Below are 27089 nucleotides of genomic sequence, written 5' to 3'. Positions count from 1 at the left end.
CTTTGTTGAGCCAAAACAACTCGATAGTGTTATACAAAATTATGATTAATCTAATATGTAATATACTACTTATATTATATATTATTTTGAGGGGAAAATGACATTTAACATATTATGTTGTATATATGCTGGTATTTGGTGAGGAGACTAACAGATGACAGTTGTTTCCTCTCTTTCTCCCGTGCTCCACCCACTCCCCAACCCTTCTTCTAACAGTGACCATGCCCATTTAAATCTGCAGATCTGTCTGTGCGTGCAGCGCCACAAACAGTCAAACACAGCTTATGTTTACATTCACGAGGCATGAGACCATTGATTGCTGATGCGTGTCATGACTTGCGCTAATTTCACGATCTGAAAGTTATCTTCCAAACATGATCAGCATTTGCAGGACAATTGATTGCTGTTGCGACTCATGACTCGCGCTAATTTCACGATCTGAAAGTTATCTATTGAGCATGACCGGCATTTGCAGGCATTTTGTCCATGGTGGCGAGTGCAGCAACACTATAGCTCTGCATCTGAGCTCTGGCCTCCCATCGCTGTGTCAAGGGTTGCCAGATTTGCGTCACAAAAATGAAGCCACACTGCCTATATCTGACTAGCGACTGTTTCTGATTAGACTGAAAAGTAACTCGAGTACTGATATGTAAATTTATAAAGTAACTGCGTTACATTACTCGTTGCTTAATAAAGTACTCTGATTACGTAACGCGCGTTACTTGTAACGCGTTACCCCCAACACTGGCCCACAGTGTATCAAAACACTCAATGTTTTTGTACATTTCCCTTAAATACCACAGTATCGATGCCGTGACATTACAGAAGCCTCCGTGCAATGTAAAATGAAAGAGTAACTAATGTAGGCCTACGTGACGTAATGATGAATGTGTTCAAGAGACAAAAGGTCAAGAAATAATTTCCTGGTAATAAAGTGATAAGTGCTCTAGTCTTGATAGCTTTTAGGTTACAGTATTTACAAAAATCACCTGTAGTTAATTAAAACCACTCAATCAAGACAAAAAAAGGTTTTGCATTTAATCTCAGTTAAAAACTGACTTGTCCAACAATGTTTGGTAACATAATACTACCACAACAACACAAGACTGTGACAATGAAAGTACAAAGTTCTTTTAGTAATCACTTTTATTATGTTCAAACCATAAGCCACATGAGAATACAATGTTAGACAATAGTTGGGAACGCAGATACAATGAATGTTTTATTTGTTTTATTTTATTATTATTTTATTTTCCATTTAGTCTTTAATCTCATTAAGTAATATTTTATGTTTATTTGGTGGCGTTATTTTCACAAACAATTATTTTTACCATTAAAATGCTAATGCACATTTTATGAATTTGCAATAATATTTTTTCCTTATTTCTCAACTGTTCCTTATGTCTGTTTTAAAATTTAGGCTTATTTTGAAAAAAGTTGCTTAACTGCAACAATGTAAAAGTGTGAAAAGCACTATAGAAATATACATTTAAATTGAAAAGAGATTGGAATTACTTTTATATACTGTAAATAGTAAAAACCACAAAAAAGTTCACAGAATTTATTCCGCACCTCAGCTCTCAGAATAACCTGCAGATCATAAGCGTCACACAAACTGAGTTTGGTGACTGGATAGTTTTTATTGTTTCATTTATTTATAATTTATTCAGCATATAAGAGAAAAGTGAATTGTATTCAGTATTTTATCTTGCGTTTTACTTCCTGTTCAGTCTCATTCTCATATATTCATATTTTTTTCTGTCTCGTTGACTTTCTGAAGTCGCTCTAAGCTAACAGTCTACAGACTGGTGCTTACCACGGTAATCCGCGGCCTGCAATCCTGCACATGATGATTGACCACAGAACTCTTCATGACAGAGCTATTAACTTTCTGTCCCTTCCCTCGTTTGCATGTGACATCACTTCCTGTTCCACCTTTGGACACCTCTTGACACTTTCTGCTTTCTGTGTTTATTATGCTGTACTCCCCGTGATCCTCAGTGGCAGTTTTCTCATCGTCTGCCGTGACGATTGATGGCTGCGTGTGATCGTTCTGATTTGGTTTGGGATCTTCTGATGTGGGTGAGATCATCTGGATTTCCTCATAGATGCACTGGTCCGGTTTGGAGTGGTCAGAGGTGCACGTAGATTGATTGTCAGATGTTGTGATTGGTTGATTAGATGTTTTGGGACTTTTGCGTTCATCAAAGTCGACTCCATTCTGACCTTCATGAACGCTGGAATTGTTTTCAACATTTTGAGCTTTCCAGTTGATTTCTTGGTCTGATTGTGGATTTTCCGGCGGCAGAAGAAATGCTTTCTGACTGTGGACCGGGACCACCTCACACCATCGCCTGTTTGACAGAAGACACTCTGATTTAAGATTACAGGAGAACTTTTGTCCATCAGAGTTTCTGGTTTTCTTTTGAGGTTTGTGTGTTTGATTATTTCCCTGATGACCCTTAAACACAGTCAGTGTTGAGATATGATTAATGGAGTGGCTTTCTATGACGATGATGTCATTGCATGAGGATTGTTGTGATGTCACATCCTTCAATTTAGTGTGGGGTGTTGGCGGATGGGCCAACTCTGTGCTGTTGCTCTGAATTTTGCGCCTGTCGCCGCTGTAGCCATTACTCAAGTGTAGAACAGCTGTATCTGACAGAAATTAAAAAGATAACAAGAAAAATTAGAAATAATAAACACTATAAACGCCATAGAGGGATGATATAAGGATGATTCCAAAGCACCTGTTGTGCACTTGTTGGTATCTGTCTCTTTCTCATTGGCTGTAATGAGTCCCAAGCATTGAATGTCGTCTGTGAAGTGTTCTATGACCACACTGAAAGAAACATATGAAGGAAAAGAAATTCAGAATAGTTTAGTTTTAATGGAGGCTAGATGTTCACCATTAAAGAAATAGTCCACCAAAAAAAAGCTGTATGGACCGCATTAATGGTGCTGTGTTTCCTCGTTTTCATTTTACTGTATGGAAAAACATAGTGTACTGTAAATAGTGTAACACTATAAATATTTTGATAAATTATTTGTGCACACAGGTCAAACAGGTTTGGAGAAACTCGAGCAAACAGGTTTCAGTGAACATAGTTTCTTCCTTTAAGAAGAAAACACAATGCTTGTTCAGGGAAGGAAATAATAATCACGCTTTTGTCAGACAAAACAACTAAATTAAAATACGTCATAATCACACTCGAGCTAAAATGCAGCAGATACATGCACACACATAATGCACAAAGAAATGCAGCAATTTGCATTCACGGGACAAAATAAAACTGGCACTAGAACTGGAGTAAGTTTTGAATGACTGTGCCCTTCCAGCTATAATTCAATTAAATTCAATTTCATTTATACAGTATAGCACTGTCAAAATGTGCATTGTTCCAAAGCCACTTTACAGGAGAAAATAAGAGGAAAAAAACACAAAAAAGGTAAAACACAGCACAGTGCATGATGTTTATATAAAAGGCAAGATCATTCTAGTAAATAATATCTAATAAATGCAGTCCCCCGGTGGTTTATTTAGCATATTATGCATTAAGTGAAAGCTTGGCTGAAAAGATGTGTCTTTAATCTAGATTTAAATTTGGAGAGAGTGTCAGAACCCTCGAATAGTATTGGGAAGGCTATTCCAGAGTTTAGGTGCTACGTATGAGAAAGCTCTACCCCCTTTGGTGGATTTATTATTCTAGGTGTAGTCCGGAGTTTTGAGATCGTAGAGAGCGTGATGGGTTGTAATGTGATAGAAGCTCTGTTAAGTAGGTAGTAATTAAGTAATTAAAAGTAAAGTTATAAAAGTCATTTATAAGTAATTAAAAGAACTTTAAAGTCAATACGATACTTAATGGGTAACCAGTGAAGGGATGATTACATTGGGGTTATGTGATCGTATTTTCTGGACCTGGTTAGAACTCTGGCACCTGCATTCTGAACTAACTGTAGTTTATTACAGTATGGGTCTTTAACTGTATTTGTTGGAGTAACAGTGCAGCCTTCAATTTGCAGGTTATAATCCGAAATATTCTTTTTACGTGTCTTTGGTCCGATAAGTAATATTTCTGTTTTATTAGAATTTAAAAGAAGGAAATTACTAGTCACCCAATGTTTTATATCTTCGATGCACTCTGCCAATTTGGATAGCTGGAAGGAATCATCTGGTCTTTATGAGATATATAGCTGAGTATCATCTGCATAACAGTGGAAGCTAATCCCATGTTTTCTAATAATGTTGCCAAGGAGCAGCATGTATATGGAGAATAGCAAGGGTCCTAAAACCGATCCCTGAGGTAATCCATAATTTACTTGCGTTAGATTTGATGATTCCCCATTTAAATGGACAAATTGATATCTGTCTGATAAGTAATATCTGAACCATTGTAGTGCCTGTCCCTGAATACCAGTATAATTTTGTAAGCGATCTAAAAGTATGTTATGGTCTACAGTATTGAACGCAGCAATAAGGTCAAGAAGGACTAGGAGTGAGATGTTACCTTTATCTGATGCTATAAGCAGGTCATTTGTAATTTTAACGAGCACAGTTTCAGTGCTATGATGCGGTCTAAAGCCTGACTGAAATTTTTCGTGTATGTCATTATTTTGTAAGAAAGAGCACAACTGAATGGACACTACTTTTTCTAGTATTTTAGACAGGTAAGGGAGATTTGAAATAGGACTATAGTTTCCTAGTTCATTGGGGTCTAAGTTTGGTTTCTTGATAAAAGGCTTAATGACGGCCAGTTTAAAGGGTCCTGGGACATGGCCTAGATTAATTGATGAGCTTGATAATGTTATAAGTGGGCTTAATTGCAACAGGTAGTAACTCTTTTAATAATTTAGTTGGTATGGGGTCTAATAAGCATGTTGTAAGTTTAGCTGTTGCAATAAGTTTAATTAAAAGGGTCATATGGCGCAAATACGTGTTTTTCTGTGTCTTTGGTGTGTTATAAATTGCCCATGCATGTATTAGACACGTAAAATTGCAAAAATGAAAGTGTAGGAACATAAGATGAATTCTATCTAAAAGCGAATGCTCACCCAGACCTGCCTGAAATGCCTCATGTAACCACACCCCTACACATCTACGTCATTTCGTGTTATGACTTGACTAAGACCGCCCAAATCTATACGCAAGTAAGGTGGGCGTACTTGTAAATCTCATTGTATCGTTGCCGCCGCAGCCATGTCGTGGAGAGAGTGCGTGCTATGTCAGAACCAACAATAACATGCCTCTCTCCACACAAAACAAGAGGCATGCCATGATCCTGCCACAAGACCAAGAACGACATGACAAGATGAGGCAGAATCATGACAGAACCCCCGCCTTAAGGAGCGTAACACCCTGGCGCTCCTCAAGGTGACCTACAGCACAAGACTGGGAAAGTGCCAAAAACCAACAAAACGTTGAATACAAAATTAAGGGCAGACAAGAATACAAAATCATTGGGTTGGGGTGACATAATAAAAATAACAAACAAGGGAGGGGGGTGGGGGACCAACAGAGTCCATGGGGGGAAGTCCAAAAGGGTTGGGACTCGGTGGGGAAGATTTAATCCAGGGGGCGCTCGAGTGCGTGCAGACCGGGGGGCTTGACAGAGTACCCCAGGGACACCACAGCCAGGACACGGTCCTCCGGTATGGGGATCAGGGAGGGTGGAGTTCCCGGCGCGGTAGGGTCCCTGGACTCCTCACAATGCATCGTGAACTGGAGCAGGTCGATGAAGCCCAGGGGCCTCAGCATTTTTACCTCAGCGGCCTTGAGGGGCTCATCGAGGCAGCCGTTAAAAATGATTTTGAGTTCTGCCTCGTTGAACCCCGAATTGCCCGCTGAGGCTAGGAACTCCCAGGCGAAATCTCGGATGTTGGCCCCCTTCTGCCGGAGGCCATACAGCACGTGAGCCTGGCAGCTCCGCAGGACCGCCAAGGAGGTGGGGTCATGATTGTGAATGAGGACCCAGGTGCAGACAGCGGTGAGCAGGAAACAAAGACTTTATTTATAAAACTAAAAGCAAAACACCCGAGATGGGGGGAAAACACAAGAACAAAGACTTATCAAAAATATAAACAAAAACCAAAACCTCCCACGAGGGGGGCAAAACAGGAGAACAGGATAACGAACTAAACTATGTAAAACTTTGACAGGACTGAGACTAAACTAAATAACGACAAGATCAGGCAAAACCAAAATACACGACAGGATACAAATAGCAGGATACACGGATTAATACAAATCGAACCAGCACAAGACAGCAAACATGAGGGCATTAAATAGGGAGACCAACAAAGAATAATGAACAAGAGACAGGTGTTGGGAATGAAACACTGATCGAAGCTAAACGAGGTAACGAGAGGGGTGGAGCCAAAGACGAGACCGGAGAGAGCGCATGCTATGTAAGAACCAACAATAACATGCCTCTCTCCACACAAAACAAGAGGCTCTGCCATGATCCTGCCACAAGACCAAGAAAGACATGACAAGATGAGGCAGAATCATGACAGCATATTGATTCTTTGTGTAATCTGCAGACAAGCGCGCAATGTGAAAAAAGACAACATAAGTCCTAATAATCAGTAATTATGCTCCAACTAGAGGCAACAAATGTCGTGTTTATAATGGGGTTTATTGTCTTTGTTGAGTCGCAACGAGACATGGCGTAACATTGGTTGATCACTAACAGCAAATCTTTATAACGTCGTATATAAAAGGTAAAACAGTTAGCTATAGATATATAGCTATATATATATATATATGTAATAGATATATATAACTATTTAACATAATATATTTTTTAAAAACCTTACCAATCCTTTACATCCTGCTCAAATCGCGCTGGCAAAGTTGATGTATCGGCTTGATCATCTTAATTTTCCGGATCCGATTCGGGCTTGAATTGATAAGGAAAGTACCGATGACATTTTATCACTTGTCTGTACAATTGTTTGGGAACATGATGTCCCGAATATGGTAAGAGGCGTTACATTTCCGTCACACACTTGCAGTATTTGACCAATCACTACACACTGGTTAACTGGCCAATCATAGCACACCTCGTTTTTCAGAGCGATGAGCTTTGTAAAAAATCTGCACGTTTCAGAGAGGCGGGGCAAAGAGGAGATACAAACATGCACGGTAAGTGGAAAATACAGTGTATTTTAACCTTAAAGAGTATACACATTGCATTACATCTAAAACAAACCATAATATTTATTTTAGCCGTGTCATATCACACCTTTAAATCTTCCTGTTTTATAGGTGAAAAACACTGTAGCCTTTCTTTTGGGGCGATGGTTGGAACTAATTCATAGGACAGACTTGAAGGTTGAGTTTTTACTATTTTGTCTCGTATGTTTTCTCTGTAAAAAATGCATGAATTCATTGCTACCAAGGTGTGGCGGAATAACCAGATCAGTTGATGTCTGTTTATTTGTTAATTTAGCAACTGTACTAATTAAAAACCTTGGATTGTTTTTGTTAGTTTCTATGAGGTTTCTGAGGTGCTCAGCCTTTGCTGCTTTTAGTGCCATTTTATAACAGTTTGCACTCTCTTTCCACGCAATTTTAGAGACCTCTAATTGGGTTTGTTTCCATTTGTGCTCCAGTTTACATGTTTCTCTTTTAAGGGTGCGAGTGGTACTATTGTACCATGGTGCTGCGTTTTTCTCATTAATCTTTTTTGACTTCATAGGTGCGACAGCTTCTAATGTGTTAGAGAAGTAGTGCCCAAGTTGCTGGTCATGTCATCGAGTGATTCTGTATTTATTGGTATGGATATTAAAGGAGTCAGATCTGGCAAGCTCTTTGCGAAACTATCTTTAGTAGTCGAGGTAATTGTTCTACCCTGTCGATAACAAGTTAAGCGGCTGATGTACACTGCAGTGCGCAGTGTACATGTTATAAGATGGTGATCGGTGACATTGTCGCTTTGAGGTATGATATCTATATTGGTTAGATCGGCTCCGTGGGATATAATCATTTCTAGTGTATGATTATATCAATGAGTGGGTCTATTGATGTGTTGTGTTACTCCAAAAGAGTGTAGTAGGACTGTAAACGCCACTGCTAATGCATCGTTAGCACTATCTACGTGGATATTAAAATCTCCGACAATCAGTACTTTATCAACGTTAACAAATAGGTCCGATAAGAAGTCCGCGAACTCTTTCAGAAAATCAGTGTAGGGCCCAGGGGGTCTACAAGGTAGCCAATGTAAGAGAAAGCAATGGTATTTTACTTTTGTTTGGAACAATTATGTTCAACGCAAGCACCTCAAATTATTTAAATTTATGCTGTTCTCTGAGTTACAGTAAGAAAGTCTCTAAAGATTGTTGCGATACCACCACCTCGACCATCCAGTCGCTATACTATATACTATAGCTATACTATATATAATATGTATAAAAGTACATTTAAAGTCCCAGTGAAAAATAAATTACAATGCCTTTTTTTCATGAAATATTGCAGTGTTTATTGTAAATAGTTTATCAATGTGGGTTATTCTCTTTTTAAAAATCGCGTGCCCTCCTAGTCTTTAAAAAATCTGAAAATGCACTTCCTTCCTGTAATGACTATCCATCTTAGATGACGTATGTTAGACGGCTTGGGCGGAGCATCCGTTAACTCCTCCCCTTCAACTGTCAGTCTGCTGCCAGTTCCATTTCAAAATGAAGCGGCTGTTTTTATCCAATCAAGTTGCAGAGAAAGACGAAAGCCACGCCCACTTTTTTTAAATTCAAAATTCAATTTCACTCAGAAGTGCATCAAAATACGGAAGTAAAAACGATCGCAACTTCCGGGTAACGGAGACTTTAAAGGGATAGTTCACCCCAAAATGAACATTTTTCATTATTTGTTCATCCTCATGTAATTTTAAACCTGAATGACTTTCTTTCTGTAGAACACAAAAGAAGACATTTTGAAGAACGTTGATAACCAAACAACATTGTCCTCCATTGACCTCCATTGTATGAACACAAAACCAATGAAACATTTCTCTAATTATCTTCTTTTGTGTTCTATATGCAGGGTTTAAACCACACGAGGTGAATAATGGACTAATTTTGTTACTATAAATTGAATTGTTTTTAAATGTCTGTGTAGTTTGTGTAAATGTTCATACCTTAGAGGTCTGTCTTCACGCTCCACGTGTCTGACTTTATTTTCTCGTCTCTGAGAGGTCATGGCGAGGTCACAGTCAGACTCACCGTTCGTGACACATGAAGCTTCAGGCTCGAGCTGTAACATGCATTCATGCACACATGCACAAAAATATCTAATTTATAATCATTACTGTTTATTGGAATCATAGGTGGACTTATTAAACTCAATGTATGGTTGGTTATAGCTGGTTAGCACACGCAGCACTTTATTATAAAGCCAGAGAGATTCTTTCACCATTGACAGCCATTCAAAAGCAACTAGGGATGCACGATAAAGTATCGGCCAAATCGGTATTGAACAATAATAAAATTTAGGCTGATATATTACAGGCGATAAATTATGAATCATTTCCTCTGGTTAAACCACTTCAGCTGCACGCTGCTCACAGTTAAAATCCATTACATGTCATGATCATTCACTTACTGCTATTAGCAAAACATTATTGATGTAATATGTAGATAGATATTTATTAGGAACAAAAGCATATTGTTTGAAGCTGACTGCTGTCTGAATGCTTTCTGTCTTGAGACCTGTTACACTTGTGGATATTGAGAACACCTTTCTGGGTTGCTCTGGAAGAACATCTATAATTTAAAATAATAATTTATTTAAATTAATTGAAATAAAAGTTCTTGAATTAGTGTAAAGTAGGCTTGGTACATGATTTTAGGAGGAAATAAGAATTTTCAGTCTCAGAAAATGTTATATTAGGTACTGTATGTCGGCCAATATATCGGTTATCGGCTTCCAATGGTCAAGAATTATCGTATATCGGCCAAAATGTACATATCGGTGCATCCCTAAAAGCAACATACAGTATAAATCTCAAACATTATGTAAGACGCTGCACCATAAATATTTTGACTTTTGCAATTGGAAACATATTTTAGTTTTTTTAGACAACTTGCCTTGCCTATACTATTTGTTCACAAATACTTGAAACATCTCAACAGGAAGCTTTAATAAAAGAAACATCTCTTTGGCAACATATGTAAAATAAAACGAAAGCTTTTGTCTTCGAACTGAATTAAATTGAATCAAACTCGACCTACCTGCTGCTGATGGTGTATCCAGCCTTTCCCATCAGCCTTTGCAGGAAACTCGTTCTGTTTGTTGGGATTTTCTCTTTCCTCTGGCAAATCCGCCCAGTGGCAGCGTCTGGTCTTGTCAGTCGTCTCATGCTTCATTCTGCTGGGTTTTTTGGGGATCCTGCTGTTCTTCAGAGCTGACTGCTGGTGGATCTGTTCATGGTCTTCTACAAAGATGCACTCGGCCATTAATGGTGTCGGAAGGGTTGATGTGACCACGCGTGTCAGTCGCAGAGGCTCGTGAGGGGATTCGGTGGAGAATTTGGCGTCATGTTCATAGTTGGTCCTACTGTCACTGGCGGAGAGCTCTTGGAGGTTTCTTGTATAATCGTGGTGACATTTCATGAAGTCCTACTGCTGCTCCAGTTGAGTCACACAGTCCTGTTACACAAGAGTTCAGTGTGTGGGTTGACATTCACAAAAACAAGCTCCACTGCCATCATGTGGTGATACATAAAAACGATGATGTTATTGTTGCTTGTGTGAATGTAATCCGAGTCTGTTTACCATGTCATGACCTCTGAACTCTCCATCAAAGTAGGAGAGGGTTTTTGGCTGAGGAACTGGAGAACAAAAATGGAGACAAAATGATGAATGTAGACAGACATTGAAACAGACACATTGACTTATTGGAACACATCTGCCCACCTCCCGGTGTTTGTAAACCCAGTAAACTCATGAAACGGTTCTTGTTGACTCTCAAACCGCACAAGATGTCCTCCATCATCCAGAGATGCCGCTGGGCCTGAATCTGCTCCTGTGACACATGTGATACACATTCAACATCACAATTCTTCTCTCAATGTGTGTGTGCACGCACGTGTGTGTGTTACCTGTGGCGTTCCAAAATGCAGAATATGTTGAAAATGAGAATGGAAGACGGAGAGTTCGCTTTCCATTCGTTCGTAGTCACTCCACAGTCTGTCCACCTCCTGTGAAACAGAAAACACCAGAGAGGTTTCAATTCTTTCGTTGCTTGAACTTTTTTTAATGTAAACGTGAAGCCCAAACAAACAAAACAAGTCAGTCTGTTTGGAAAGGCGTTCTACCTACTAGTTGGAAGTAGTATGCTACATGCATTTTAGTCAATCATTTATTTATTGAAGTGGCAAAATCATAATATTTATTTTTGACGTGACATTGAAAGACATAACGGTACCGATGACACATCACATATTCTTGCTCTGAGTGTAACCAGATCCTCCTGAAGCAAAGACTTCTGGGATACATCCTGTTCTTCAGGAAGTAAGTCCTCCATCTCAAACCATCTTCTTTCTAAAGCATATTCCACACTTTTCTGATAAAAGAAAAATAAAGAGTAAGTAGGAATATGTCTTCATGTATTTTTACATCATGAATCTCATTGTGTGAGACTGACTTTATCTGCATGCAGTTGAGTCAACTGTATCGAGAGAGACTGCAGGAGTTTATCACAACCACACAAACGGGTCAATACCACCTGAGAGAGCAAAAGAGAGAGTTTGACAAAAGCTTGCCAAGCATTGTTTTCCGTGTAAAAACTCTCTCACACACGTATGACAGTAAACTCACATCTGTGTCATTCTCCAGGTCTCTGATTGGCTGCACTTCTCTCCCGAAGAGAATGTCAGATTTTCCCGTCTGTGACCAAAAAAGATCAAATCTAATTACGTGACATCAGTTTAAATGTATAAATAATCATCTGTATAGTACTGTACATACTGTAATTGTGAAATATATTTAGTGTGGATTTGAAGAGATAAAAAAACATACCAGTATGGAATAAACAAACAAACACACAGTGTAAATGATGGGTGTTGAAATTCTGTTTTGTAGGAACTAACCCTAACAAAAAATATGTTTATTCAAATGTGCTATTACTGTGTTTAGAATACTACTTTCAAACTAAATATAAAATAGAATTTCAGTCTACTTTTTATGTACTTCTTAGAAATATACTTCATGTACTTCTCAGCTAGTTGAAAACATGTTCAAAGTTTACTACTGTTACACTTAAAAGTACACTTGTATAAATTAAAAAGTGGACCAATTTGATCCCAAGTAGTGCTGAAATGCTACATACAAGTACAGTATAATACTACAAGTGTTACTACAAAGTAAATTTGAAAATATACTTGAACTTTAAAGGGATTGTTCACCCAAAACTGAAAAGTCTATCATGAATTATTCACTCTCAAGTTGTTCCAAATCTATACGATTTTTATTTATTTATAAATATTATTTTTCTTTGTTTGGTTTAACACAGAGAAAGATATTTGGACAAATGCTTGTAACCAAACAGTTATTGGACCCCATTGACTACCCAAGTAGGAAAAATGACAATGGTAGTCAAAAGTGCCCCAGAACTGTTTGCTGTCCTACATTCTTCAAAATATCTTCTTTCGTGCTCAACAGAACAAAAAAATGATAAAGTATTTTTTTCTACTATGGGAGTCAATGCTGGCCAAGAACTGTTTGGTTACAAGCATTCTTCCAAATATCTTTCTCTGTGTTCATCAGAACAAAGAAATTTATACAGATTTGGAACAACTCGAAGGTGAGTATATGATGACAGAATTTTTATTTTGGGGTGAACTGTCATTTTAAGTACTGTATACTTAATGTAACAAGCACGTATATTTACTTTCAAAGCGGAAAAAATATATTAAGTCAGCACACCAAAGGTCCAATAATGTTAAAAAAATGTTTTAATAGATGTTACATTTCTGTAAGAGTCTAGCTATTACATTTTTTGTGGTCGACTTTACACCATATATTTTTCTGTTCATAACTGTACTTTATAAAATGACCGGACAGTGTTTGTTGAATTTTGTTGGGAAATGATTTGTTCTTGTATAGTTTTATTTTAAAAGGTATATTTATTATTTCATTTTATTTTTAATAGTTTTTTTGTAATTAGAGCATAAGATACTAGTAAGGATATATCTTACCTTACACAGTGTCATGTGTTCAGCTGTGTGATAATCTGAACAATAGCACACTCCACATGGAAAACTCTGAAACTCATATAGAGAATTAAAGTGAGTATTTGCAATGGAGTTGTGTTGTTTTATTATATTTCTGCACATTTGAAACGATAAACGATGTTGATTCTCACAGTGTCGGTCAGGTGTCTTCTCTCTGTATAGAGGCAGGGTGATAGAGAAGAGCTGGAGCAGTTATCCAGTGGCCAACCGTCTCTTCCAACATTACCAAGACAGCCATACTGATCTCTGGCAAATAAAGGGAGTGTTCCTAAAGTTTCTCTCGGAAGTAGGAAGGAAAACGGCTCTTCATCTGCCTTTCCCAAACTTTGAGACTGCTGGAGAGCTTCAGGGTCACTGACAGAGCAAACAAAAATCACACATAAACGTCCATGTAATGTGGGTTATACAGAATGAAAAAAAGAAACAAAAGATGCTGTGCGATGATTTACCGGGATCTGGTTCCATGTTTGCCTCTCAGCTCTGGTGTCTTCGTTTGAATTCCCGTCATGGGTTGATCCTGCAGAGTCGGTTCTGTTTGCGCTCGGGTCAGTTTTGCTGCCGTCTGGGCGTTTCTCTCTGGAAATGTGGGTGTCTGCTGGAGCTCCATCATTTCGGTGTCGTCACTCATCTGAGTAAAGTCTTGAAAACTGCTACAGCGTCTGGAAAAGAAGAAAAGACATAAAGGTCGAATCAACGTTTTTACAGTACATAATTTTTTTTACATTATTAAATGTGGCATTAAAGATGTGGCATTATTGTGCTCAGGAAGTTCACCTGTTGATGATGTCATCAGATTCCATATTTGCCGATTGGCTGAGAGCTCTGACCCAGCCCAACATATCCTCTTGAGTTTCAGCACTCATGATATATGGACGCATCCCCTGATGGACGACCTGCATTCACATGAATGTTACTATCATACAAAGAACATATGTGCATGCGGTGTTAAACAGGTGCACATGTGCATGCTCACCTTGAATGCGTATTTGCGGTTCCTGCATTCTCGAGGGGAGCAGTACAGAATCCTGTAGCTGGGAATAGGAATACTACCCAAAACAGACTCCTCTCTGCTGTCTAGAGAACAACTTGTTTATTAGCTCAGGTCAAAATAACACGCGAGTCATTTACATACAAATCAATCACATGTTTTACCTTTATAATAATACAGGCAGAAATTGGAGAGCACAAACCATCTTCTCTTCCATAACTTCAATCCAGTGCTGTCCTATAGATAAAGACAGAGACAGTTATAATAACATTGGATTTAGGTTTGTTGGGGATTACTTGTGTAAAGAAAAGTCTCTTGAGCACTAAAGAGCGACTCTTGAGCAATTCATTTTTCTCGCGGGCTAATGCATGATGTTCTGGTGATGCTGTCGAAAACATGTTACCCTCTTGTAGAGCCATCCTCTGATCACCACCGGACAGTTTGGATCCCTCTTTACCGCATGACATCTCTTTCCAAATGTCTGCACCTTTTCATGACACTGTAAGCATATAATCACACATCATATATCGGTCTGCATGAAATATGCGTGTTTGTTCACATGTGTTTATGACTCACTTTGTCTCTGGTCGGCATAAAGGACACAGTGGCGACGCTGGAAGTCTGACTCACCCTGTCCTGATCCTCCATCCTGGAGAAATAAAGAGAAATATTTGTCAGAAAACCCAGAAATGAGGATCATTCAAAGACAATTAATGTGTTAGATCAGTACAGCATTGAACAGACATTATAAAGAAGTCAATATATTATTAATATATTATTCATTCATACATTATCTATTATTGCTAAATCTCTTTTGACTTGTTGATAATACGTGTATCTAAAGTATCTCTAGATCATCTTTAGAAAACTAGTAATAATACCATGTGTTTTGTAAACAGAATATATTAAGCGCATGTATAGGCCTTTAGTCTATTTAACATCTTGGGGGGATGGTGTTTTATTTTATTTTTATAGTGCTTTTTACAATTCGACTTGTATCAAAGCAGCTTTAAAGTTTTCATGATTGGTTATCAGTTCACCAGAATTAATTTAAGGGTTTCAGTATATTTGACTCCAGTGCTTCAGGGTTTTTGCACATTTGCACATTGGCCAGCTGCTGTCAATAAGACCAACACTTTACATAAATTTATAGTGTCACATATTCACATGACCTATTAAAAGACTATTCAACATTTTAAAGAAGTATATTACATTGTTTGCTTTCATATAATTAAACACATTCTTATCACTGGCCGTTTGTTTAGGTGTGCGTGTGTATAAAGGCAGCGTCAGTGTGTTTAACTTGGGCAAGTACATACAGAGCATGTTGGTAGATTGTTAATTTATGACAACATATGCATGCAACATTGCACTTTACTTCTTCTGTGTATATTTTCATTGTTTTTGCTTTCCTGTAGCTCAGTGGTAAGAGCATGATGGCGTTAATAACGCCAAGGTCGTGAGTTTGATCCCAGGGGATTGCACATACAGTACTACTTAGAAACAAATGTATAGGATAATGCAATGTAAGTCGCTTTGGATAAAAGCGTCTGCCAAATGCATAAAGGTAAATATAAATGTAAATGTTTTTACAGTTCTGGTTATATTGCTATACTAAAGACATCAAATGAACATAAAATCATATACTTTGTAGTTTTTAGAAGGAAATGAATAAACAACTATTAATGTTTACCATTGATTTGACCACATATTCTTAAAGCGGTGTGAGCTGATTTGTTTTCTTTTACAATGCTTTATCTATTCTTCTTTATGTTCTTAGTACACCTTCTTTCTCATGGATACTGTACACCAGCCCTGTAAACCAGTAAAGCCCAATCAATTTTATTTTTCATATATTCATTTTGTCCTCATCATTTCTTGTGGTCCCACTGACAATCTTTAGCCATTTGTCGGAATAATGTTGTTGTACAAACACAAATAGGACAAAGTATTGTACTGTACATTCTCATGCAACGCAGAAGTGTCACATATACAGCAGCAGTATTAATTTACATGCAGAAAGTTTAAATACAGACCAAGCTCAAGAGTTTCAGCGCAATGTAGTGCTCCAGACTTCACACAGACCAAAATCTGTTATGGACGGTGTCTTCTATTCTAGGAACTGCAAACCCATAATTTAGAGTGACACATAACAGCTGTTGCCCTGGACACTGGATAGACTCAACGAGTGTGTGTGCTAATGTCCCCACAAAGATAGTAATATCAGTACATTTTGACCTTGTGAGGACATTTTTCAGGTCCCTATGAGGGAAAACAGCTTATAAATCATACAGAATGATATTTATTGAAAGTTTAAAAATGCAGAAAGGTTTGTGTGATAGGTTTAGGTGTTGGGTTAGGGAATAGAATATATCATAAGCCTGATATAAAATCAATGGAAGTCTACTGAATGTCCCCATAAAACATGGAAACCAGTCTGTGTGTGCGTCCGTGCGTGTCTGTGTGTGTGCGTGTGAGAGAGAGAGATCTTAAAACCAAGTACTGAATTTCACTAAATATAAACAAAATTATAAATATACAAAAGTTCAACATTCATAAAATGTGTAAAAATAAGGGAATGTTCTATTTTTGCTCATTTTTATAAGAACTTCATAAGAAATTGCTTTTAATATTAAAACTTAATTTTGTAATATAATTGTATTTTTTCTCTTGCCAAGCATTTAAAAAAACACTTACATTTTTATATGTTTTTTGATTGTTTGGGACAATACAGTACAGCAAATCTCACCCAAAAGCCCAAGCAGAAATGTAAAGCGTTTTCATTCATAAAGCAGTTTGTATTTTAATAAGATAAAGTCAAGAGTTCTACTATTTGAAGACTCACCCACCCTGGACATTACGTATTCTAGGTGTAGGAGTGTCTGAAATATCACACATACAGATGGAGCTTGTGCACAACAAAGCGTGAATTGTTAGCAGCCTCATGAACAAAACACTGACAGTCTTTCATTAAGCAATGCTCGTCAGACCACAGAAACCATTACAGTCACCCTGTGTGAGAGCACTGGTAGGGTTTGACAGTCCTTATCTTTGTGCATTTGTGTATTAAATATAACGATTAATAAATTACTAATTAAGTTCACAAATAAATATTTGTGAGGGAAAGCCCTGAAATAAAGATCAACCAAAGACAATTATTGTGCCAGATGGGTGCAGCATTAAATATTATGGTTTGTTTTATTTTCACATCAAACAATCTTATCACTGGACTTCAGTTCACAAGAAATAATTTAAACGTGTCAGTGTGTTTGTGATGTCTGAACGACTGTTGAGCTATTTGTATTATAGACACTTTGTGTTAAAGTCACAAAGTAAGTTCTTGTGAACTTAGGGCCGGTGATAAGATTGTTTAATGATATAAAGATCACACCTGTCAACATACCACACAGACATTTCTGGCTGATTTTCTTGCACCTCATTATGTTTTTAACATCTTACTCAGTTTAAAATGCTGTTTTACATCACATTTTTTAAATGTGTTAAACTCTTATTCTTTGCTCTTAGCCAGTGTGGTTTGGCGAGAATGTCAGACAGGATACACATTGTGCAAAATATTGTTATTGTATTGTTTACATTATAGATTAAAGAAAGATTTCAACGTTACATGCAACATTTTGATGTACATATGTATATAAAAGGATATACATTTGGCTTAGAACAAAATACAAGCACAAACTATTCAGTCACATCATAACCCTGTAGAAGCTTAAAGAACAGAATAAAAGTTCAGATTTGTTTTACCTGCTCTGTTTTCTGTATCCAACAGCAAGTTCCAGCGTCATGACTCTCTGAGCATCTCTCTCGCTGTATGAGACCACCACACCAACACAACACGGCCACACAAACTCGGCTGCGGAGGTTCACATCTCTCTTTCATCCATGAACACTGATTCCTCTGTTTGTCTGGTTAGCTCTCAGCATTGATAATAAACCTCTGAGAGCAGATCTTTTCCATGCACAGCACTTTATTCTCACTATATATTCACAACTGGATCATAATTGCGTGTGTACAGCTATACTGCAGTTAAGAATTTTACATTTGGTCACCATTTGTTTGCAAAAGAAAGAATAATTGCAGATGAGATCTCCTTAATGTCTCGGTTATTTCTCCATCAGTCAGATCAAAAGGAGAGCAAATGAAAATTTGGTCTCCTGAGGAAAAGAGGCAGAAATCTCACATTCGAGTCTTAGAAGAGATGTGTCAAACTGATCTCAGATTTGTCAAGTCTACAATCAAAAGTCAATATTATTGAAGATCTCAATATGAACTCAAACATTTTTCATCAAATTTACTCAATTCAGATTATTTGACCTCTACAATCTACATTCATTTTACACCTCCACACCCTTCATGCCTTTCAACAATTACGCTCTCATTTTATGTCTCCTAAACAATTTTAGGAGAAACATCTGTGACTGAACTGAATGTAGACTGTACTGAACTGAAACATAGTGGAGAACTCTATCAAATCTCATGAGATATAAAAAGCGAGAAATTATCACCATGGTATCACCATTTTAATCACTCGTTGGCAGTTCATGTTAATAGTCCTGCTTTGTTGTTTTAGTTTTCCATTTACGATAGGACAGACAGGAAATGATGGGGTAGCAGGATCGGGAAAGGACCATGAGCCGGCACTCGAAGTCAGGTTGCCTGAAGCACAGTTGCGCTTCAGTGTCAAGAGCACTGTGCACAAGGCCACAAGCTCCGACATTAGTCCTGCTATGTGAAAAAAAATATTTCTATGTGAAGGAATTGAGTGCATGTATTGATTAAACATAAAGCCTGAAGTCTCAGTGTCATTTCGGATAAAAGTATTTGCCCGAGTCATAAACAGGAACGTCAACTGCCCATGTATGGGATGGGTAAATAAAAAATGAACACGAAATGACATCCCTGGAACCTCCTAGCTGAACTAGAGCTCAACCCCTGATATGCCTTTAAATTCTCAAGACTCGCACATTCATGATCAGATAAACCGTTCACCTGAACCTTTCTCAGATTAACCACATGTTGTACAAGGTAAGAATTCTGGATTTAAACGCACACATTGCAACGTCAGTAAAACTGTATTTTCATTTGCCCAGGAACAATATTCATTGTTATCCTAAAAGGCAAAACGTTACCATGCCTGTGAAAAGTCTTTTTTTGTGATTTACTCGATTATAATACCTAATGTAAAGCATATTCTGTAGAAATGGCAATGCCAAATATTGAAATCATAGTGAAATTAATGATTGGGATCAAACTTTGGATTTCACAGTATGGTATAGGCTTTGATTTCTTTTGATGTCACCATTAATACCTACTTATCATATGTTATTTATTTAATTTATATAATAAATAATTTGTTTTCTTTTTGATCTGCAGCAAGATGCTAATGTCAGCAGTTTTCATCCTCTGTTTGCTGTTTCTGGCCCCAGGAACTGCTAATGGTAGCACATTTAATAATAATAAATCACATGAATTCCCAGGCTAGAATTTTACTTGACTTTTCTAAACTGTTGACTTTGCTTCAGGATCCACATTTTACAAGTTGTTTGTTTCGAAAACCACACAAAAACGTACCTACTTTTGAAAAAAATCTGAATGTAACTTTTTTGTGTCTCAATTCATCAGTTATATACCTCTGGATGTAACCTGTAGGATGATGTTTGTCTTGTTTTTGTTTTGCAGTGGGTCTTGGGGGTAAATCGCTTCTGTTTCCTGCTAAAACCAACAATGCCTATATAAAAATCAATCCAGATAAACCACTGAGCCTCACCGCATTCACTCTATGCATGCGTGCAGCCGCAGAGCAGATAAGAGATAGAAAAGTTATTCTCTTTGCCTACCGCACAGCCAATGACGATGAATTTAACGTCTGGAAAGAGAGAAATGGAAGCATTTCCTTCTATCTCCGTAGTAGTAGTGATGGAGTGATTTATGACTTGTCACCTCTCTCCACCCTTCAAACCCATCTGTGCTTCACATGGGATTCAGCCACCGGTCTCAGCGCCGCTTGGGTGGACGGACGTCGCAGTGCTTACAGGCTCTACAGAAAAGGTCACTCTATTCGTTCTGGTGGCATTGTGATGCTCGGTCAGGATGCTGACTCGTATCTGGGTGGGTTTGATATAGAGCAGAGCTTTGTGGGTGAAATAACAGATGTGAAATTGTGGGATTATATTCTGCCTGCAAACCAGATTGAGGCACTGAATGGTAAAAAAGAAGTGCAATTGGCAAATGTGTTCGACTGGAACACCATCAAATATGAGATATACAACAATGTGCTTGTGGTGTAGGATAATTTCTGTCCCCGCACATTCTAACAGTCTGTGCCACACACAGATGTCTGTCTGATTATATTATCATGTAATAATCTTAAAAAATCTGTTCATCACATGTATGAATTCACCAATAAATATTTTTGAGCATTACAAAGTTTGTGTATTTGCATCACTTGGTAAAAGAGAGTTAAAATTAAAAGACTGTTGTGTGGTTTTTACATCTTACTGCGGTGTATTCTAAATGACGTCTGAGAAGGTAACAAATATTTAAGGATATAGACAAAAATATTAATCATTTATTCACCCTCGAAAACTTTTTTTTCTTTCTTCAGTGGAACACAACAGAAGATATTTTGAGAAATGTCTCAGTGGATTTGTGTTCATACAATGGAAGTCAGTGGGGTTCAATGTTATTTGATTATTAACATTCTTCAAAATATCTTTTGTGTTCTGCAGAAGAAAGTCATACAGGCAGAGTCGGTGCCACGAGGGGGCACTAGGGGGCATGGCCCGTCCACTTCAGTCACCGTGCCCCCTCACTTTTTAAAATGATAAAAGACGAAATCATTAAAAAAACATTTGGAAAATGAATTTGGTTTATATTTATTAAAGAAACAACAAGAGTAGAGGGTAAAAAATAATATATTTATTCATTAACAGATTTTAAAGACATGTCTTGTGCTGTACTTTCATGTGTTGTTAAAAACACAAGCTAAAGGGCTGCTTGCTTCCAGCGGCAACGTTTCTGTATGCATTGCTTAACAAGAAACGAGCATTACTATTATGCAGACGGTGACAAGTGGAGATACAGGCTGTCTATCAGAAAGCAAGAGCTCGCTCTTTAAGTGTTGTTATAATGATGCGATCGTTTTGTTAGACATAAAGCTCTACTGGGGAACAGTCCCCTGAATACTTTTTCTGTCACTTTTTCTTTAAAGCCTGCTTTTGACATTGTTCTATATATATTTTTTCTATATACAGTGGCTTGCAAAAGTGTTCAACCCCCTTCATTTTATTCACATTTTGTTATGCTGCTGCCTTATCTTAAACTACTTTAAATGATTATTTTTTTACATTAATCTACACTCCATGCACAATAATGACAAAACAAAAAAATGATTTTTGACAGCTTTGCAAATTTATTAAAAAATAAAAAACAAAAATAAGTACATTGCATAAGTATTCACACCCTTTTCTGGGACACTTGAAATTTTGCTCCGAAGCATTAGTTTTGCTTGTTAATGTTTATACACTTCGAGTGGAGTTGACCTGTGCCAAATTCAATTGAATAAGTATGATTTGGAGCGGCACATACCTCTCTATAAAGGGTGCAACAGCTGAAAATGCATATCAAAGTAAAAACCAAGACAAGAGGTCAAAAGAACTGCCAGTAGAGCTTTAAGACAGGATTGTATCAAGGCACAGATCTGGGGAAGACTTCTGAAAAAAATCTGCTGTATTGAAGGTTCACAGAAGCATGTAGCCTCCATTTATCCTCAATAAAAGAGGTTTGGAACCACCAGATCTCTTACTTTAGCTGACCTCCTGTCCAAACTGAGCCATCGATGAGGAAGGGTCTTGGTTAGAGCGGTGACAAAGAAGCTAATAATTACTCTGGTTGAGCTCCATGATCATATATGGAGATGGGAGAAACTTACAGAAGGACAAACATCACTGCAACACTCCACCAATCTGGGCTTTATGGATTAGTGGCCAGACTCAAACCTTTGCTCAGTGAAGACACATGGAAACTTGAAATATGCAAAAACATACTTCAACGAATCTTTCAAACTGTCAGAAACAAGATATTCTGGTCTGATGAATCTCAGATTCATGCATCATGACTGGAAAAAAACAAGCACTGCACAACACATATAAAATAAAATATAAACAGTAAAGTGTAGTGGAAACAGCATCATGATGTGGGGGTGTTTTTCAGCTTCAGGGACTGTACTTCAGGGGCTATAATCTAAACCACATCGACAAAATAAACAGTGTTGGACTTTTAAGGCAGTCCTGCATGTTCAGAAATTTGAAGAGACAATTTGCTCAAAAGTAATATAAGGTTTTATTATCAGATGTAAAAAGTAGTTAACAAAGCTTTGGGTTGTCAGACGACCTCTCAAAAACCAACAACAACCCAGATCATTTCCTGACATCCATATTTATACAGTATGTAACGCCGTTCAATCTTCAGGGGGTGTTCTCTCCCTTCAGGGTGGGGCACCGCTCTTTAGTCAATCTCTATCTGCCACGCCCTTCTGACTCCGTTATCTCCTTCACCAGTTTCTGTAAAACATATTCTTACAACACTTCTCTTCGCTAATTTGAGGAAGTGCCTCCTTTGGCAGTTTCATATCGCAAGACAACATGTCAAAATACTTTCAGTAAAAAACACTCAATCATCTAATGCTTTTAATTATGCAGCATTGTTTCTTAATCCTATAATTCAATAAAACACATCAAAACTCATGATTATACTTAAAACATATGCAATGGATTAATTCATAACTCTTGTGTGTTAGTTGGTTAGACTGTCAAAACGAGCTGTGATGATTCTGCACGTACACACAGTTACTTCCTCTTCTGCGGTTAAGATAGCTTCCTGTTTTTCTGTCACACACACTCTAATATTCGACAGTAATTTTCACTGAGCAACACAGCAAACACATTTAAACAAACACAATGCAATGATTATTAATGAAATTCACTTATTGATTATATAGTAATTCCTTCATACTCATATTCTGAATAATATTTCCACAACAGGTAGGATGATTTTACAATGCAAAATACCCTGTCAGATAGTCACTACCAGTTTAAAATGAACACATTAAATACATTTACATCGTAAATACCCTGTCAGATTACCATCATAAAAGAAACATGTATGATTAATTTACAGCGCAATACCCCATAATTGTACTACCAGTACTAAATAAATATGTAGGCATAGAATGATTTAACAACGAAAATACACAATCAGATTCCCGTAGCAGTATAAAATAAACAAGTAGGATGATTTTATAGCGCAAGAAAATGACGTAACATTGATGTGCGCATGCCTGGTAGGATAATCTGACGGGTAGAATGAAATTTCGGGACACCAGCCCATTCTAAACCCCTAAACCCTGGCCCCCCCACTAAACATAGCAGCCCCCTCACTTTGTGCACCCTGGCGCCGACTCTGCATACAGGTTTGGAAAGAAATCACATATCACACATTTTAAAGGAGAGGTTGTTCGAATGGTTTTACTAGATGTGAAATAAGTCTCTGGTGTCCCCAGAGTGTGTATGTGAAGTTTTAGATCAAAATACCCAGCGGATCATTTATTATAGAATGTTAAAGTTGCCCGTTTTTGAGTGTGTGTAAAAACGCACCGATTTTGCTTGTATCTCTTTAAATGTTAATGAACTTTTCGTCCCAGCCCCCTCTCCAGAGGAGGGCGGAGTTTCAGGAACTCATGCTAATGCGTAAAGTTACCGGCCTAAACAAAACATCAAAATGTCAGTAATTGTTAGTGGTGTTCAGCCCTATATGTATATGTGTGTGCGCTCGAGCACGTGCATTCTCCGCTCTGCCGCACACTCCCGTCATTTAAAAATCAACGGTCATTTCGTTTTACCTCACCGACTAACACATTAGTTTAGCGGTTTATTTATTTTAATTTTTTATTTAAAACCGTACAGATTCGAGAGTAGACTTATATTTTCGTGATTTTCGATTGATTTGACACATCTAAATCAACAGACCATGATGAAAGGACTGAAACTCAGGGCTTTTGATTGTTATATCTAAAGACGGAGCCGCGCTATACTTCTGTGGTGAGACAAGAATATTGTTAGCCTGAAGATAATTAAATGTTTATTCTTCTGTCAATAAAAATCTGCTTTAAGTATTGTGTTGAAGTCATTGGTTATTTTATTTCGATATCTATAATGTCTGATGATGTATTTTACTTATTTTAATTAGATTAACGTTAGACAAGCGATGGATAAAAACACAGCATGGATGTATTCATTACTGACGTATAAACGGACCGAGAAAAATATTTTAGGCTAACGTTCTGGGAACGTTCCCGTAACGTTAGTTTCTGGTTCCCAGAAAGTTTTTTAAGGTTTGTTTTTGGTTTTTGGATCTTTACGGAAATAAAACCTTAGTTTCATGGTTTCTATAACGTTAGGGTAACGTTCCCCTAACGTTAGTTTTTGGTTCCCAGAACGTTATGGGAACCAGAAACTAACGTTGTATTAACGTAAAGAAAACTTTCCTGGAGAACCAAAAACGAACCTTAGAAAATAACGTTCTGGGAACCAAAAANGTTTATTTATTTTAATTTTTTATTTAAAACCGTACAGATTCGAGAGTAGACTTATATTTTCGTGATTTTCGATTGATTTGACACATCTAAATCAACAGACCATGATGAAAGGACTGAAACTCAGGGCTTTTGATTGTTATATCTAAAGACGGAGCCGCGCTATACTTCTGTGGTGAGACAAGAATATTGTTAGCCTGAAGATAATTAAATGTTTATTCTTCTGTCAATAAAAATCTGCTTTAAGTATTGTGTTGAAGTCATTGGTTATTTTATTTCGATATCTATAATGTCTGATGATGTATTTTACTTATTTTAATTAGATTAACGTTAGACAAGCGATGGATAAAAACACAGCATGGATGTATTCATTACTGACGTATAAACGGACCGAGAAAAATATTTTAGGCTAACGTTCTGGGAACGTTCCCATAACGTTAGTTTCTGGTTCCCAGAAAGTTTTTTAAGGTTTGTTTTTGGTTTTTGGATCTTTACGGAAATAAAACCTTAGTTTCATGGTTTCTATAACGTTAGGGTAACATTCCCCTAACGTTAGTTTTTGGTTCCCAGAACGTTATGGGAACCAGAAACTAACGTTGTATTAACGTAAAGCAAACTTTCCTGGAGAACCAAAAACGAACCTTAGAAAATAACGTTCTGGGAACCAAAAACTAACGTTAGGGGAACGTTCTGGGAACCAAAAATTGTTAGCTGGGATCCTAATACAGAACAACTGTAGTTGCCTCCGTGGCGCAGAAATTGTGTAGCTCCAGTGACGATCTAACGATGGCGACTGTTGTACTTCCCACATGGGACTGTGTCTAAGCAAATAGGGCAGATCGTCACCACTGCTGGGCGGGCTTTGCCGTTGAGTGACCACATTAAGGGCAGAATTTAAATCTTTGCTTTTACCAGCAGGGTTTTTGAATTACGCAGATTATTAAAAAAGGAGTAAGCACATTTTTAACTGTTTAGACTGCTTGTTTACAGACACTGTGGACACGTATTAATGTTTTAACACATTATAAAAGTGAAATTTGCAAAATATGTGCCCTTTAAAAAGCAGTTTATGCAGGTTTAAATCTGTCAATGATTGAAGAGAACAAAATAAGAAGCAAATAGACTATTTTTAATGAACACACAGGTTTAAAGAGTTACCCAAAAGTGGGTGAAAGTATGAAAGAGGCATTATGAACAACCAATTACCAAAAGTATTTTTTAACATGTAAATAATTCATGCAGCCAGTTGGATTATACTTACACTTTTAAATAGATAATAATGAATTATTCTGCCGCACCATGCAGAGCGCAAAAGATGTTAACAAAACAACAGAATAAAAGATGTTATTTCTCGAAAGAGTTTGTGTAACATTAAATGAATGTATTAAAATTAAAAGTTTACAATGCCACATGTTCTGTAATTAATGTAATTAAAGGGCTTCAAAACTATAGGTCTCCTTTTTTACTCTGAAATAAATATTATCTTAAGCCCATTGCACATTGAGTCCGAAATTTGCGTCCGAAATTTCCGCACGTTAAAAAATAAATACGACCTCACGTTGTGTGTCAATCACATTTACACACTACCTCCGATATTTTCGTCCGTCATAAAAAAATTCGGACCGGGTTCGATTTTCTGCGTTTTTCGCATCCGTCAAGCATTTTGAGTGGCCTTTTTTAACAATTCAGAGACACCGTACAAACGAGAGGCAAATAAGAAAAAACGCTTACGAAAATTTCGGACTGTATGTGCAAAGACCTTTGATGATTATATGGACCTTTAAAACTAAGATAACAGCATCTAACAACTGAGACGTTTTAATCAGGTAAAAGGCTTTTTCATTTTTAGAAGAGCCAGTGAAATTTCTTCTCAAACCATGTCAAGGATTGAAATCATATAGCAAACTCAATGATTAAAATCAAACTTACAACAAAATAAGACTCCAGCCTTGTTTTCACAGGCAGGGTCACCTATTTTAAATAACTTACAAAAAAGTTCAAGTAAGATTTAATGTAAAACATGTTGCCATGAATATGCTTGCAGTGTGTGTAAATACAGCTTTCTGTACAACAATCTTCTGACATCTTGTTTCAGATAATTGTTTGCATATAAATGATGACTAAATGGGCATATAATTTAATTCTTGCAACATTTATTTTACTAAGGCAAGAAAAAGATACTTTACTGCTTAAATTAATCATATTTATGAAGTTTAACTTTTGCCCTTATGACAATTAACCATGATTTTAGTGTTGTTAAACCAT

At 37.3% G+C, this 27089-nt stretch overlaps 2 protein-coding genes across 4 annotated transcripts; one reads left to right on the top strand and one right to left on the bottom strand.

Moving 5' to 3' along the window:
* Positions 1-1135: 1135 nt before the first annotated feature.
* On the bottom strand, positions 1136-18215 carry si:ch211-234p6.5 (pleckstrin homology domain-containing family A member 7). Of its 3 annotated transcripts, none has more exons than XM_057327246.1 (16): positions 17977-18215; positions 14791-14863; positions 14618-14713; positions 14379-14451; positions 14200-14300; positions 14001-14119; positions 13676-13885; positions 13358-13580; positions 13191-13256; positions 11812-11880; positions 11639-11719; positions 11420-11557; positions 11094-11192; positions 10909-11017; positions 10768-10823; positions 10493-10641 (listed from the first exon to the last, which is right to left on the bottom strand). In XM_057327246.1, exons 1-16 carry the CDS (start codon positions 18015-18017, stop codon positions 10612-10614), a joined length of 1584 nt encoding a protein of 527 aa, XP_057183229.1. In that variant the 5' UTR covers positions 18018-18215; the 3' UTR covers positions 10493-10611. The 3 variants fall into 3 exon arrangements, with proteins under 3 accessions (XP_057183231.1, XP_057183229.1, XP_057183230.1); XM_057327247.1 differs by lacking the exon at positions 17977-18215 and adding an exon at positions 16251-16304; XM_057327248.1 differs by lacking the exons at positions 11094-11192; positions 11420-11557; positions 11639-11719; ... (8 more) ...; positions 14791-14863; positions 17977-18215 and adding exons at positions 1136-2658; positions 2751-2842; positions 9132-9247 and having other exon boundaries at positions 10225-10641; positions 10909-10966.
* A 778-nt stretch (positions 18216-18993) lies between these two features.
* Positions 18994-20644, top strand: LOC130549904 (C-reactive protein-like). Its single transcript, XM_057327249.1, has 3 exons — positions 18994-19258; positions 19607-19671; positions 19913-20644. The coding sequence occupies exons 2-3, from the start codon at positions 19611-19613 to the stop codon at positions 20518-20520; spliced, it is 669 nt and encodes a 222-aa protein (XP_057183232.1). The 5' UTR covers positions 18994-19258; positions 19607-19610; the 3' UTR covers positions 20521-20644.
* The last annotated feature ends 6445 nt before the right edge of the window (positions 20645-27089 follow it).

This window comes from Triplophysa rosa, unplaced genomic scaffold (assembly GCF_024868665.1).
Source record: "Triplophysa rosa unplaced genomic scaffold, Trosa_1v2 scaffold193_ERROPOS471461, whole genome shotgun sequence".
Classification (NCBI taxonomy): Eukaryota; Metazoa; Chordata; class Actinopteri; order Cypriniformes; family Nemacheilidae; genus Triplophysa; species Triplophysa rosa.
This window is presented reverse-complemented; position numbering and strand designations above follow the sequence as displayed.